Source organism: Hypomesus nipponensis, chromosome 16, assembly GCF_054491055.1.
Source record: "Hypomesus nipponensis isolate SF chromosome 16, ASM5449105v1, whole genome shotgun sequence".
Lineage (NCBI taxonomy): Eukaryota > Metazoa > Chordata > Actinopteri > Osmeriformes > Osmeridae > Hypomesus > Hypomesus nipponensis.
Window position 1 is genome coordinate 8,252,982 of NC_140376.1, and position 12,007 is coordinate 8,264,988.

The 12,007-nt window shown below is 48.0% G+C and overlaps 1 protein-coding gene across 1 annotated transcript; it reads left to right on the plus strand.

Moving 5' to 3' along the window:
* The first annotated feature begins 2,200 nt into the window (after positions 1-2,200).
* On the plus strand, positions 2,201-10,406 carry LOC146254694 (guanine nucleotide-binding protein subunit beta-4). Its single transcript, XM_084675855.1, has 10 exons — positions 2,201-2,391; positions 5,505-5,646; positions 5,907-5,945; positions 6,372-6,478; positions 7,778-7,841; positions 8,202-8,364; positions 8,829-8,895; positions 9,067-9,268; positions 9,643-9,859; positions 10,212-10,406. The coding sequence occupies exons 2-10, from the start codon at positions 5,590-5,592 to the stop codon at positions 10,316-10,318; spliced, it is 1,023 nt and encodes a 340-aa protein (XP_084531981.1). The 5' UTR covers positions 2,201-2,391; positions 5,505-5,589; the 3' UTR covers positions 10,319-10,406.
* The last annotated feature ends 1,601 nt before the right edge of the window (positions 10,407-12,007 follow it).

Genomic DNA, 12,007 nt, shown 5'->3' on the forward strand with positions numbered 1-12,007 from the left:
CGTCCTAGGGTTGTACACAATTGTAGGCCGTTTGTGGTAATGTAAGTAGTGAATAAAGTGCTGAATAAATTGAGGATTCAGTCTGTGTCATACTAACTGCTGTGTGTCATTTTAGACAGCACCTACACCAGCTATTCTTTTTGGTCTGCTTTCACTTTGTTACCAGGATATAACTGTAGCTCCATTCACAAGTATCGAAATGATGAATAGCATTATAAAATGGTCCGTCACCTGACTCATCTGATTTCAACTCCGAAGGTTAGAGTGTAAGAAGTTACGTGCTACGGAAGACAATGAATACTGTACACAGAGGATACCTGGTCCTCAGCTGTAAGGCTATTTATAGATGCTGCGGCATGTGTTTTTTTTTCTTCCAGACACCAAGCTATTGATGTGCTATTTTTACAGTGTCATTAGCTCCCTCCATCTTCTTTTGGTTGCCAAGCAATCGACCATGGGATGTGATTGGGGAGGGATGTGCACCTTGAGTCTGATTTCCAGTTGGCTTGTGATTTTGGTTGGTCTGTTCAGTAGAGGTTGGTACCCTTCAAGAGGTCAGTGTTGGGTGCATGGTAATGAATGAATAAGATGACATAGAAGGAAAATAGAATAGATGAAATAGAATGTCAAAATAAAACCACACGTGTACTTTCTCTAGTTCTTCAGCAAATCCAAAAAGCTACATCATAGTGCCACCGTTGACACTAATGTGTGCTAAAATATTGTTTATGATGGATATTTGTAATATTTTACACAGAATAGTAATCTATCAGTGTCAGGCACCAACATTCAAGTAATGAAATGATATGAAATTGCTATCATTGCTGGTATTAAGTGAGACGGTGTGTGGTCAAACTCTGACTAATTACGTAATAGCTTCCTTAAGTTGTTTTGAACAAAACATAATCCTTAGTCAACTCCTGAGATGACAAAATACCCTCGGTCTGACTTTCACTTATCAACATGTGGAACTCGGCTATCATTTTTAATCCTTATCCTCATAATGCATTTAGGGAAAAGGGGATTGGCATGCTTAATCTACTGCTGTGTGAATTCAATTAGACTTAATCTGAGCCCCCATGCCATCCCAAAAGGAAAGCAAGGGGCTGGGCAACTTTCATCTCTCCCTCATTGATTATAGCTCTCGCAGAGATGAGGAAAATCCTTTCCCACTGCTCTCTTTCATTGGCCCCATTAAAAATGCATCATGTCCTACCGGAGAGAAATCCTTTTCAAGCAGCCTACTTGCCTACCGCTTTGCACTTAGACCAAACCATGTACACCTCTCCCAACAGCCTCAGATAAAGAAGTAGGCCTTGACCATTAGGTAAATAAAACATATGCGGATGCCGCTACATCCTAAATCACTATGAATCATTTAACACGAGATGTTCTATACGGAAAAGTGTTATCCCTTGCAGAAACCATGGACTCACAGAGTTGCCATACAATCTCAATTCATCCACGGCTATCAGTCGAGTTTAATTCAAAACTGAGCTCGGCTGCTTTTCTAGATTTAGTCAAAGTTTTTTTTTTTTGTATTAAAAAAATATAAACAGTTCTGTTGAGACCTACAGATTGTCAACTGAATATGCGTAATCATATAGAATAAGTCTATGCAGTGGATAGTGATATCATTCAAATAAGCTACCCATCATTTCGGGTAAAGCACCGTTTACAGCTCCGCTTTAGTTATGTTAACAGAACATTTAAACTAGCAGATCTTTCACTTCCCATCTCGGCAGTTATTCCTTACTGTGGCCAGCATGCGAGTTAGTTTCGTGAAATATTGAATGGCAATAGCTTCTAAGTTTCAAAAATAATATTCTTATCTTAAATAAACAGTCAGATAAGTGATGATACGATCCCGGCTCACCTGTATATGTACATTTACAACAATATGTTTCCTGTATCCCATTCTATTTCTTTTTGTTGAGGGAGCTGACAGACAATACCATTTCCCTGTGGGTAAACTAGAGCTATTGCAACACGATAGGTTTATGTATTATGTTGCATGGAATTCGATACTATTGCATTTAGAAATTAATCTTAAGTTTAAGGCTCAAAGTTAATTGTTTAGTAATTCAAATGAAAAGGTCGTTGCAATAAATACAAAGATAATGTTTGACAACTCTCGGAGCGCACCCCTCAGCGTAGGCTGTTGCCATGTTCCCAGTTTCTTCATGGGTGTGGTGATTAGATTGCTTGGTGAAAATTTAGTCAAATCCTACTCGAGTTGTGCGCACGTCTGGCCCTTTAAATCTTTTATATTGTCTTGAAATTAATAGCACTATCTTAAATTTACTTTTACAGCTAGTACCATGATTGATATCTGAAGACGGACCATTTTTACGGATCGAAACGACGTGGACAGTAAGAATCCCGTTTCAGGTAATAACGTGAGCTCGGCGGAGCTGTAGCCTATCTTGACATTTTCTTGTCTTTATTTCCTGCTTCGGGTAAATCCTGTACAGTACGGCTAGATGTCGGCCTTTGTTTGGAATTTGTTGGTTGCAAACCATTTAGGAACCAAGATAGGAATGGGAATATGTTGAATGGTGTTTTAGATACATACTAATTATAGGTTGTGGTCTGTCTGTCTGTCTGTCAAAGCTTGCTGTATTTTTCTCGCCCATGCTTTTATCAGTGCAAATTCGGTCTTATCAAAACGCGGCCTTGCTGGACTGTCACATCACCGTATGACGGATATAAACCATTGAAAGATTGAGAAATTCTTGAGAAAATGTTTGATCATTAAAAAGAAAAGGATGTCGTATTGTAATTGAACATCAATCAATAATAGATGCAATTCTGCCTTCATTCGAGCGGCAACTTGTAGCAATCGCAATGTAACGGAGTGCGTAGCCTAGTCTGCTGTTGCATTTCACGTATGAAAATAGGTAGCTGAAGGCCTTTATGCGACCATTATTGTGAAAGATAAAATGCCCTTCAAAGTCTTCTAGATAACTTAAGGCTACAGTACATTGACGGAGCAACACGTGATTGAAATTCTGTCTGAAGTTCCGTCTATAAGCTGTTAGTCTGAAGGTTGTTGTAACCAAGTTAGTCGATGTAAATGGCCCCACCTAAACAGACGCTAGGTGACATATGATAGTTTAAAAGACGTAGCCATAATCATAAACCTTATCGTTTCGTTTAGATGTGAATAGATACCTAGGCTACTAGCTATACTCAATGCAGGGTAAGCAATATCCTGGTGATACCAGTTTATTGAGAACTAAATCTACATGGGTGAGGTAATATCAACAACTAGGACTATGCACAGGTGGTACCATGCGCAAACTTTGACCCACAGGATGATGCCTCTTTCAAATGCACAGCGTGGAGCTGTGCAAATATTTAATTGACGATTAAAGACATTGTAGTCATAACTGTATGATCTGATGATTGATTAAAAAAAAGAAGAACCTTGGCTTATTTGTGAAATACATTATCTGCGTAAAATTCCCACCTTATTTCCGCCATTCTCGACATGTTTGGAATACTCACGCAGTGTCTCAAACAAGTTTACACCTGGCGCAGCCGCCGTTAGGGCTTTCATTCTCACACAGTCCCAGGCCTTGTGCAGCTTTCTGCTATGGCTTCTATGCCACTTACGAACTTCCATTCGAACTTTTTTTTTCGGCCTCTCTCTCGTATGCACAGACACACAAACCTTCAATCAATGAAACATACACCCTGGCCAATCAGATTACAGCTCACCACCATGTGAAACATTTCAAAGAAGTTGGTATATAGGCCTTTGACGCGGTCAAATTGGACAGAGACTTGGATAGAAACCAACTAAACACAAATAAATAAGTTGCGATATTAAGTTACCTGTCTTTACTCACACAGCCTTTTGACTTTCAGTTGGCAGAACATGTAAGAACACTTAAGTACGAGTCCGACCCTCTCAGCCACTTATTAGATATTGTCACGAGGGACAGTTGCTATCCAGTTCTCAATAATATCAGGATGCATTACAGAAGATGAAACCGTACTAGAACCTGTATAAGATGACAGTTCGTCTGACATCATGACCTTCCCTTGGACAACTTGAATCGGAGAGGGTGCCTTTGTGAGGCTGGGGGGGGGGGGGGGGGTTACTAAGGACGCAAAAACTACGCATGCTCACGCACACACGCACTTCAAACTGTCCTCATTCCCAAAAGTGAACTGAAATCGACCGCGGTACTGTCACATGCCGTTGTAGTCGCGTGAACCCCAAAACGTTGTTGGCACTGCTCTGTTCAAACGGAGTGTTCATACGCCGGGAGGAGAACTGATGTGATAGCCCCGGGTCACCCTCGAGGAGGGTGATTCGAGGACACGTATGCGCTCCGAATCCTGGCAGACACGGCCGCGTCTGTGCAAAGTCGTAAACAGTCAGTGAACTCCGACTGTGCAAGGGGTGGGGGGGGTGGGTAATGTACATTTGTCGGTGTGCGCGTGTGACAAATGCGAGTGTGGACTGTGCGCGCGCGGGTTTCATTGGGCCGATCGGGGCGCTAGTTTGTTGTTGTTGTTGTCGTCGTCGGGGTGGGGGGCCCGTGGCAGGGCTCAGGGGGCTGTCGAGGCGGTGCCAAGCGGAGCCGCCACATACCGAACAATAGAGAGCCCAGCGCACAGCTCCGCTTCATCCCTGTCTGTGCTGTTCTGTCTGAACCGAGCCGTCACCCCCACCACTGGGGTGAGAGACACAGCCTCTTGCTCTCTCTCTTTGACTCTCTCTCTCTGCATTTCTGGGCTCCTGAGCCCAGTTCATTATTGTTCTAGGTTTTGAACTTGCGTTGCGTTTCGGCCACCCCACGTCATTTCCCTTCCAGTAAACACGGGCAGGGCCGGCCTAATTGCTGAATTATAGAAGTGAAACTGAAAAATTAATTCAGGGTTGCGTTCCGGACGGCACGCTGGAGAATGTCTTGGAAAATGGGGGGGGGGGGGGGGGGGAGGGCTGGGCTGACTCCAAACATTTCTGAGGAGTGTGTAAGTGCTCAGTGACCCACATTCAGGCTCCCTTAGGTAAAGGAACTGGCGACACACACACACACACGATTGTTCCCACACGAGTGCCTGGGCACTCCCTCGCTCGTGTGAGCGCGACGCACGCTCGTACGGCGCGTCGGCGTGCAAGAAGCCATCCACTCCTCCTCGCGTCGCGCTCCGGGCTTTCCGCACGTCACCCTCACGGGGATTCGGTGACCACGCCGAACAGTCACAATGCAAAACACAAAAGGCTAATTGAGTGGAGGCTGATTGAGGCTTGTGTGTGTGTGTGTGACCTTCTGAACCAGACTGGCGTTTAGTGTTTTTGAAGAGGCAGGACTCCCTGAGTGGAGCTGGTTGCCTGGGCTAGGACCGCCGCCCCCCCCCCCCGGCTCAGTCCAGCATACAGTCAGCCCACAGGAAGATCCTGTTTGTTCCTATGGAAGTACTCCTAGGAGACTCAAGGATCTGATTGTGTCTCTGTGTGCGCGCGCGCGCGCGTGCGTGTTTCGCAGGTGTCAGCTGGTCCGTGTGTTTTTGGACTTTGTTTCTACTGAATATTCCAAGTGGAGCGTCGTCTCGACACATCCCAGAGGGACCATGAGTGAGTTGGAACAGTTACGGCAGGAAGCGGAGCAACTACGCAATCAAATCCGGGTACGGTGGGTGTGTGCGTGTGTGTCTGCTTTACTAGCCGGATTGCATCCTGTGAGTCAGCGCATTGGTGATTTTTTTTTGTTTGTTTTTTGCCTTTGACCATCATCCGATGTACTGTAACCTGATGTGGTTAGCTATTTAAAGAGAATCGCAAGGCACTGAGATACTCTCCCCTTGAATTACCCAACTTCCTGTTTGGGTGTAGAGTCAGTGTTTCAGACACTGAAAGTCAAATAACTGTGTTGCGTCATACGTTACAGGATGCGAGGAAAGCTTGCAGCGACTCCACCTTGTCACAGGTAAGACAGTCAAACATGGACACTTTCATCCTTGAAAAATGAAAAGCCACTGTGAAGGAGCCTTCCAGAATGTCGCAATTGTCTTAACCTGGTATTTGTGGGTTGGTATTCCAACTATGTGACACAGTCCTATCACCACTGCCTCGTCATGCACCTCCAGTTTCAAATCGATTAGATCTACTAGATTAATAAAAAAATAAAAGAAACAAAACCCTACTTCCATCCATCAGACTGAAGTAGAAGAAATCCCAAATACAAATAAATCCCCCCAATACAAAACCAGCTCTCTCCACGTCTGTCCGACAGCAGTATCCTGTGTAGAAGGCCCGACCGCATGAATGGGGGTTGTGGGTTTGGGGGGGGGGGGGGGGGGGGAGGGGGGCTTACCGAGGACGACGTCACTTCCTGTGTTTTTCCTTTGGTCAGATCACAGCTGGTCTGGACTCTGTGGGTCGCATCCAGATGAGGACGAGACGCACTCTGAGAGGCCACCTCGCCAAGATCTATGCAATGCACTGGGGCAGCGACTCGAGGTCAGTGCGGACCTGTTACTGCAGTACTACTACAGTGCCGTTGAACTACCAGTGGATTATTACTGCGCGGTGGAACCGTTTACTACCTCTAATTTAGTATGGCTCTCTCCATTTATGAGTTCGAGCCGCTGTGGGACTTATGAAGTACTGTTGTAGTATTACTGTGTACTTCTCTCCCTCTACTAACACTAGCTCCTACGTCTGTGGAACTACAGTTTCTAAAATACTATCCTTGTAGTAATACGTAGTAGTAGTACTCTGAATTTACTAGAACTAGCTTGTTCTGGGGATATTTGGAAGTATTATTGTTGTATTACTGTGTAGGATTGCCCTATCTTTGCGAGCACTTTCTGCTGCTTCTGTTAGTTGGTGTCGTTCAACTGTCCGTTTGGTTCATATCAGGGAAGCAGTTTGGCTACCTGTCTGACCGAAAGCAGAGGTGCTGCAATACAGCTCTTTATGTATACCATGTTCTGGTTTAGTTTGCATTGCAGGTCATTCATGATATTGCCAAATAATATGAGAGAGCGAGAGAGAGAGCGAGAGAGAGAGAGCGAGAGAGAGAGAGCGAGAGAGCGAGAGAGAGAGAGCGAGAGAGAGAGAGCGAGAGAGAGAGAGCGAGAGAGAGCGAGAGAGAGCGAGAGCTGCTGCAGCACTGCTGCACTCTGGGTGAACCACCTGGAGGACAAGCTGCCCGTGTTTATTTTATATACAGCCGTTGACATTTCAGCGCCACAGCGCTACCTTGATTGTGCTCCCGGCTCGCTACAGATGGGTGCCGGCCCCCTTCCTGTCACTGGAGAGACGGAAACAACGAGCCAAGGGTGGCGGGGGGTGGGGCTGAGGGAGACCCCCTGTCTGTCTCTCCCTCCCTCTCCCTCTCTGTACATCTCTATTCCTCCTCTCCAACCAGCCGCTTCTCTCCCTTTTTCGATTGCACTCTCCCCCTCCCTTGCTCCTTCCCTTACCCCACACCCTGCTTCTCTCTCTTCTGTCCCCCCCCCCCCCCCCCCCCGTCGAGCCTTTCAGATAACTGGGGTGATGAATATTGCATGAAATGGCACATCCAAAGTGTCCGCTATCCTAGATGGCTCTCACTGCGATCCTGGCATGAGGGGTGTCCCACCAGGGAGGGAGGGAGGGAGGGAGGGAGGGAGGGGGAGAGTTAGGGGGGGGGGGGGAGGGGCAGGGCCTGGGAGTTCACTAAATTGGAGCTGGCTTGAAAGGATTTCGTGATCACAAAACCAAAACCGTTGCAGCTGATTTTTGAAACCTGCCTTTCCCTTTTTGGGTGTCTAGGTTACTTGTAAGCGCCTCCCAAGATGGCAAGTTGATCATTTGGGATAGTTACACAACAAACAAGGTAAGAGTACCGCCAGCACTGAACTCCTCGCAAGCTCTCCCTAATATGGACCATCAACTAGACTTGGCTGAGACTAATAAATAAGACTGGAGTTAAGATGGCTGCTTTACCGAGATTGTAGCCTCGGACTTCATTTCGACACAGACATTTAGCTTGGCGTTAGTGGAGATGGCAGAATTGATTGTACTATTTTCATGTTCCAAACAGCCCGGCTAAGTCTACCCTCTCAGGCACATCACTGATAGTCATACTCCTAAGCAAGGGGTTGGATCAGGCAGTTGTTTTTGTTGTCGTCGTTTCTGTCCTGCATCAGAGAGCGCCCCCACGTAACGCGCTGGTCTCCCTCTCGCCCCGCCCCAGATGCACGCCATCCCGCTGCGCTCGTCGTGGGTGATGACGTGCGCCTACGCTCCCTCGGGGAACTACGTGGCGTGCGGCGGCCTGGACAACATCTGCTCCATCTACAGCCTGAAGACCCGCGAGGGCAACGTGCGCGTCACCCGGGAGCTGCCCGGGCACACAGGTGCAGACCCCCCCTCTCCCCTCCCCTCCCTCCTCCATTTCAGTCGCCTCTACGGCTCATTTCACCGTTTTTTTTGGTAGAGAGCCTTGATGCTTTTGTTGTCTCACGTTGTGGGCTTTTTCCATTTGGCGTCACTGAAACCAAACTCCAGGTGGATATCCTCTACCTCCGATCAATCTGAACAACCGTTTCACATAAAATATACCACCCCTAGGTTTACCAGTATCCCGAGAACAGAACCTCTTTGATTAAGTCTTAGTTTACTGTTATCAAGTATTGGTATATGACCCTACGTGACCCCCTGCAGTTCAAAATATGAACAGCTTTTCATGCCCGTTAATGAAAACCCCACCCCTCACCCCCCCAGACGTTAGGGCTTTCCCCATCTGCTGCCCCCCCCCACCCCTGCCTGTAGGATTGGACCTGTCCATACGTTTTCTTTATCTCTCCCTTCTTGTTTTCAGGCTATTTGTCTTGCTGTCGTTTCTTGGACGACAACCAGATCGTCACCAGCTCCGGGGACACGACCTGGTGAGTCCCTGACACACACACACACACAGCAGGCGACACGGCGGAAAGCTTCAAACCTAAAACAAGCAAACAAAAAGGCGTCCCGCACATCCCCCCCCAAAAAAACAAGAACTCCAATTTCACGGCTGTGCTTTTAACCCCCCCCCCCTTCCCTCCCCCCCCCCCCCCCAGTGCATTATGGGACATCGAGACGGGCCAGATGGCCACCTCGTTCTCGGGCCACACGGGGGACGTGATGAGCCTGTCGCTCAGCCCCGACTTCAGGACCTTCGTCTCGGGGGCGTGCGACGCCTCGTCCAAGCTGTGGGACGTCCGGGACGGCATGTGCAGGCAGTCGTTCACCGGCCACGTGTCCGACATCAACGCAGTCTGCGTGAGTACCACAAGCCACCCCGGGGCGACCGCGTCCGCACGCGTCCCGGCGTGTGTCTGTAACCCGTCAGAACGCCGTTGACCTCTTGAACGAGCCCCATGTCCCGTATGCCACCGAATCCATCTATATTTCTCGAACATTCGACCCCCCCCCCCAGACCTCGTCAATACCTTAAGGATAAATGTCGAAAAGATATATTTGAAATGTCCTGTCCTAACCCGGTCCTGAAGAGTAACATTCCGAGGACATGTGAATGAAACCCACCTCAGTATAACTGACATCACACTTAAAACCTGAACCCCAGCCAGATTAGAGCCTACCTTTCCCCCCCCGGACCCTAATCTTTTCCTTCCCTCCCCCCAACCCCCAAAAAGTTTTTCCCCAACGGCAACGCCTTCACCACGGGCTCGGACGACGCCACGTGCCGGCTGTTCGACCTGCGCGCCGACCAGGAGCTGATGATGTACTCGCACGACAACATCATCTGCGGCATCACCTCGGTGGCCTTCTCCAAGAGCGGCCGCCTGCTGCTGGCCGGCTACGACGACTTCAACTGCAACGTGTGGGACACCCTCAAGGCCGAGCGCGCCGGTCAGTAAAGCCCTCTCCTCAACCAGAAGCTTGTGCGGTGTCGAGTTTTTTTTTCGAGTTTGGGGCGGGGGGGGGGGGGGGGAGAGAGAGAGTCACTGGGCCTTTTATTACCTTTCTGTTCTGGCCACTTGCTTCTGGGCTAGCAGAGGAAAGCATGCGGATGGATGATGTATTATGTTACTGTCTGTCATCCGGAGAGGTCTCCAGTCACTAGTTATAACTACAGTAGTCACTAGTAATGACTTTCCCATTGTCTTCCTTCCTCTTGTGTTCCCTCTCTCTTTCCCTTTTCTGTCTTGTTTTTTGCCTGTTGTTCTTCCTCTTCAATGTTGCTTCTCTTGTCTCCCTGCAGGTGTTCTGGCGGGTCACGACAACAGGGTGAGCTGCCTGGGTGTGACGGACGACGGCATGGCTGTAGCCACGGGCTCATGGGACAGTTTCCTCCGGATCTGGAACTAGCGCAGCCACCCCGCTACGCCCACCAGCCCTCCTCCCCCCCCCCCCGCAACCCAACCCTCGGCTGGGCTGGACCTGAGGGTGAACACTGTGTCTGACCCCCCCCCCCCCCCCCACCACCTCCACTCAACCACCACCCACCACCCCAACCCAGCCCCACTCCCTCACCCCCCAACCCACCTGACCTGGTCCGACCCAGTGAGCCACCCACCCACCCACCCACCCACCCACCCGTTCGTAACCCCCCCCCCCCCCCCCCCACCTCCTTCAGCCACCGCTGTGAGAAAGTCAACAACTCTTTCTACCTTTCCAAGTGACGTTTTTTTACCCACCTATTACACACGAGTTTTTCCGTACGTACAGTCGAGTTGTTCAATCAAAAAGCAAGGAGACGAGATGGGGGGGGGGGAGAGAGAAAAAAAAGAGTGGGAAAAAAAAAAAAAAGTACAACTGGTGTCCCTTTGTTCTTGGACAGAGGGACAAGCGCGCATGTTACCGTGGTTACCGCCAAACTAGAAGACAGTCAGTGTGTAATATGTAAATGTATGTATAAATACAGTATATATGTATAGCATTATGTGTGTATATATGCATCATATATGCATATATAATGTGTATGTATATATTTTGGTAGTTCTCTTTTCCCTCCTTTTTTGAGTTTGATTTTGGTTTGGTTTTCTGCCTTATGTTTGCCTTTGTTTCATGTACATAATATTCACAGTACTACACGATAACAAGTTGTCTCCCGTCTCATGTACTCGGCGTGTACATGTTGCTATGCATGTGCGTAGGTGTGACGGTCACGTCCAAGCATACACACACATGTACTGTAACTAACATACTGTACTTATACTGTACGTCCATTCTAGAAGTGTGGTAACCAATTAAGATACGAATCGTATCAGCCGTTCTCTCCGTAAAAAAAAGAAAAGAAAAAAAAACAAACAAAAAAAACTGACGAACATGGTTTCTCTTTTTCAACAGAAACCGCTGTGGTTGTGTGTAGTGTATGCTTATGGATGAGTATCGATTTGTTTGTTTTTTTTCTCGAAAATGACACGGTTTTAAGCCCATCCCCCTTTTTATGGTCTAGTCACCGGGAGATGTAAACGAGCTCGTTGTCAAAAAGCGAACCATATCAAAACCGTATGAAACCACGGCTTACTTGTCTCTAGCTCGACCCCGCTATCCATAACTTAAATAGCGGGTTGATCGAGTGTCCTCACGCACGTCTTTCGCCAACTCACCCCTGTGCGACATGCAGTGCTTCACTTTGTATCACTCACTTCTAGTGTCACTCACCCCTGACATGGCCACGCCTCCCATCTCTCCCTGTAGTAGAAGGGTCAGTTGTATTGTTATTGTGATAAAGCTGGAGGCGCTACAGTGTCCCTTCCCAGCTGGTAAAGAAGTATTGAAACCCTTAAAGGGACACAAGGAGGAAAGGCAGGGGGGAGGGGGGGGGGTCTGTGAGAGACCGCGACCGACGACGCGGATTTCGTGAGCGGCGTAGATAGCGCTGTGCGTGCGAGCCTCCTCGTTCTTTTCCTAATGTCATGATTTGTAATTCTGTCATTGCCATCCATGTAGGCTGAGAAATCTCGGTTCGGAAATCTTGTCAGCCACTCAATCTCACCAGTGCCACAATGAGCCTGTAAAATAAGCTTTTTTCTTTTTCTTCCTTCCAAAGTT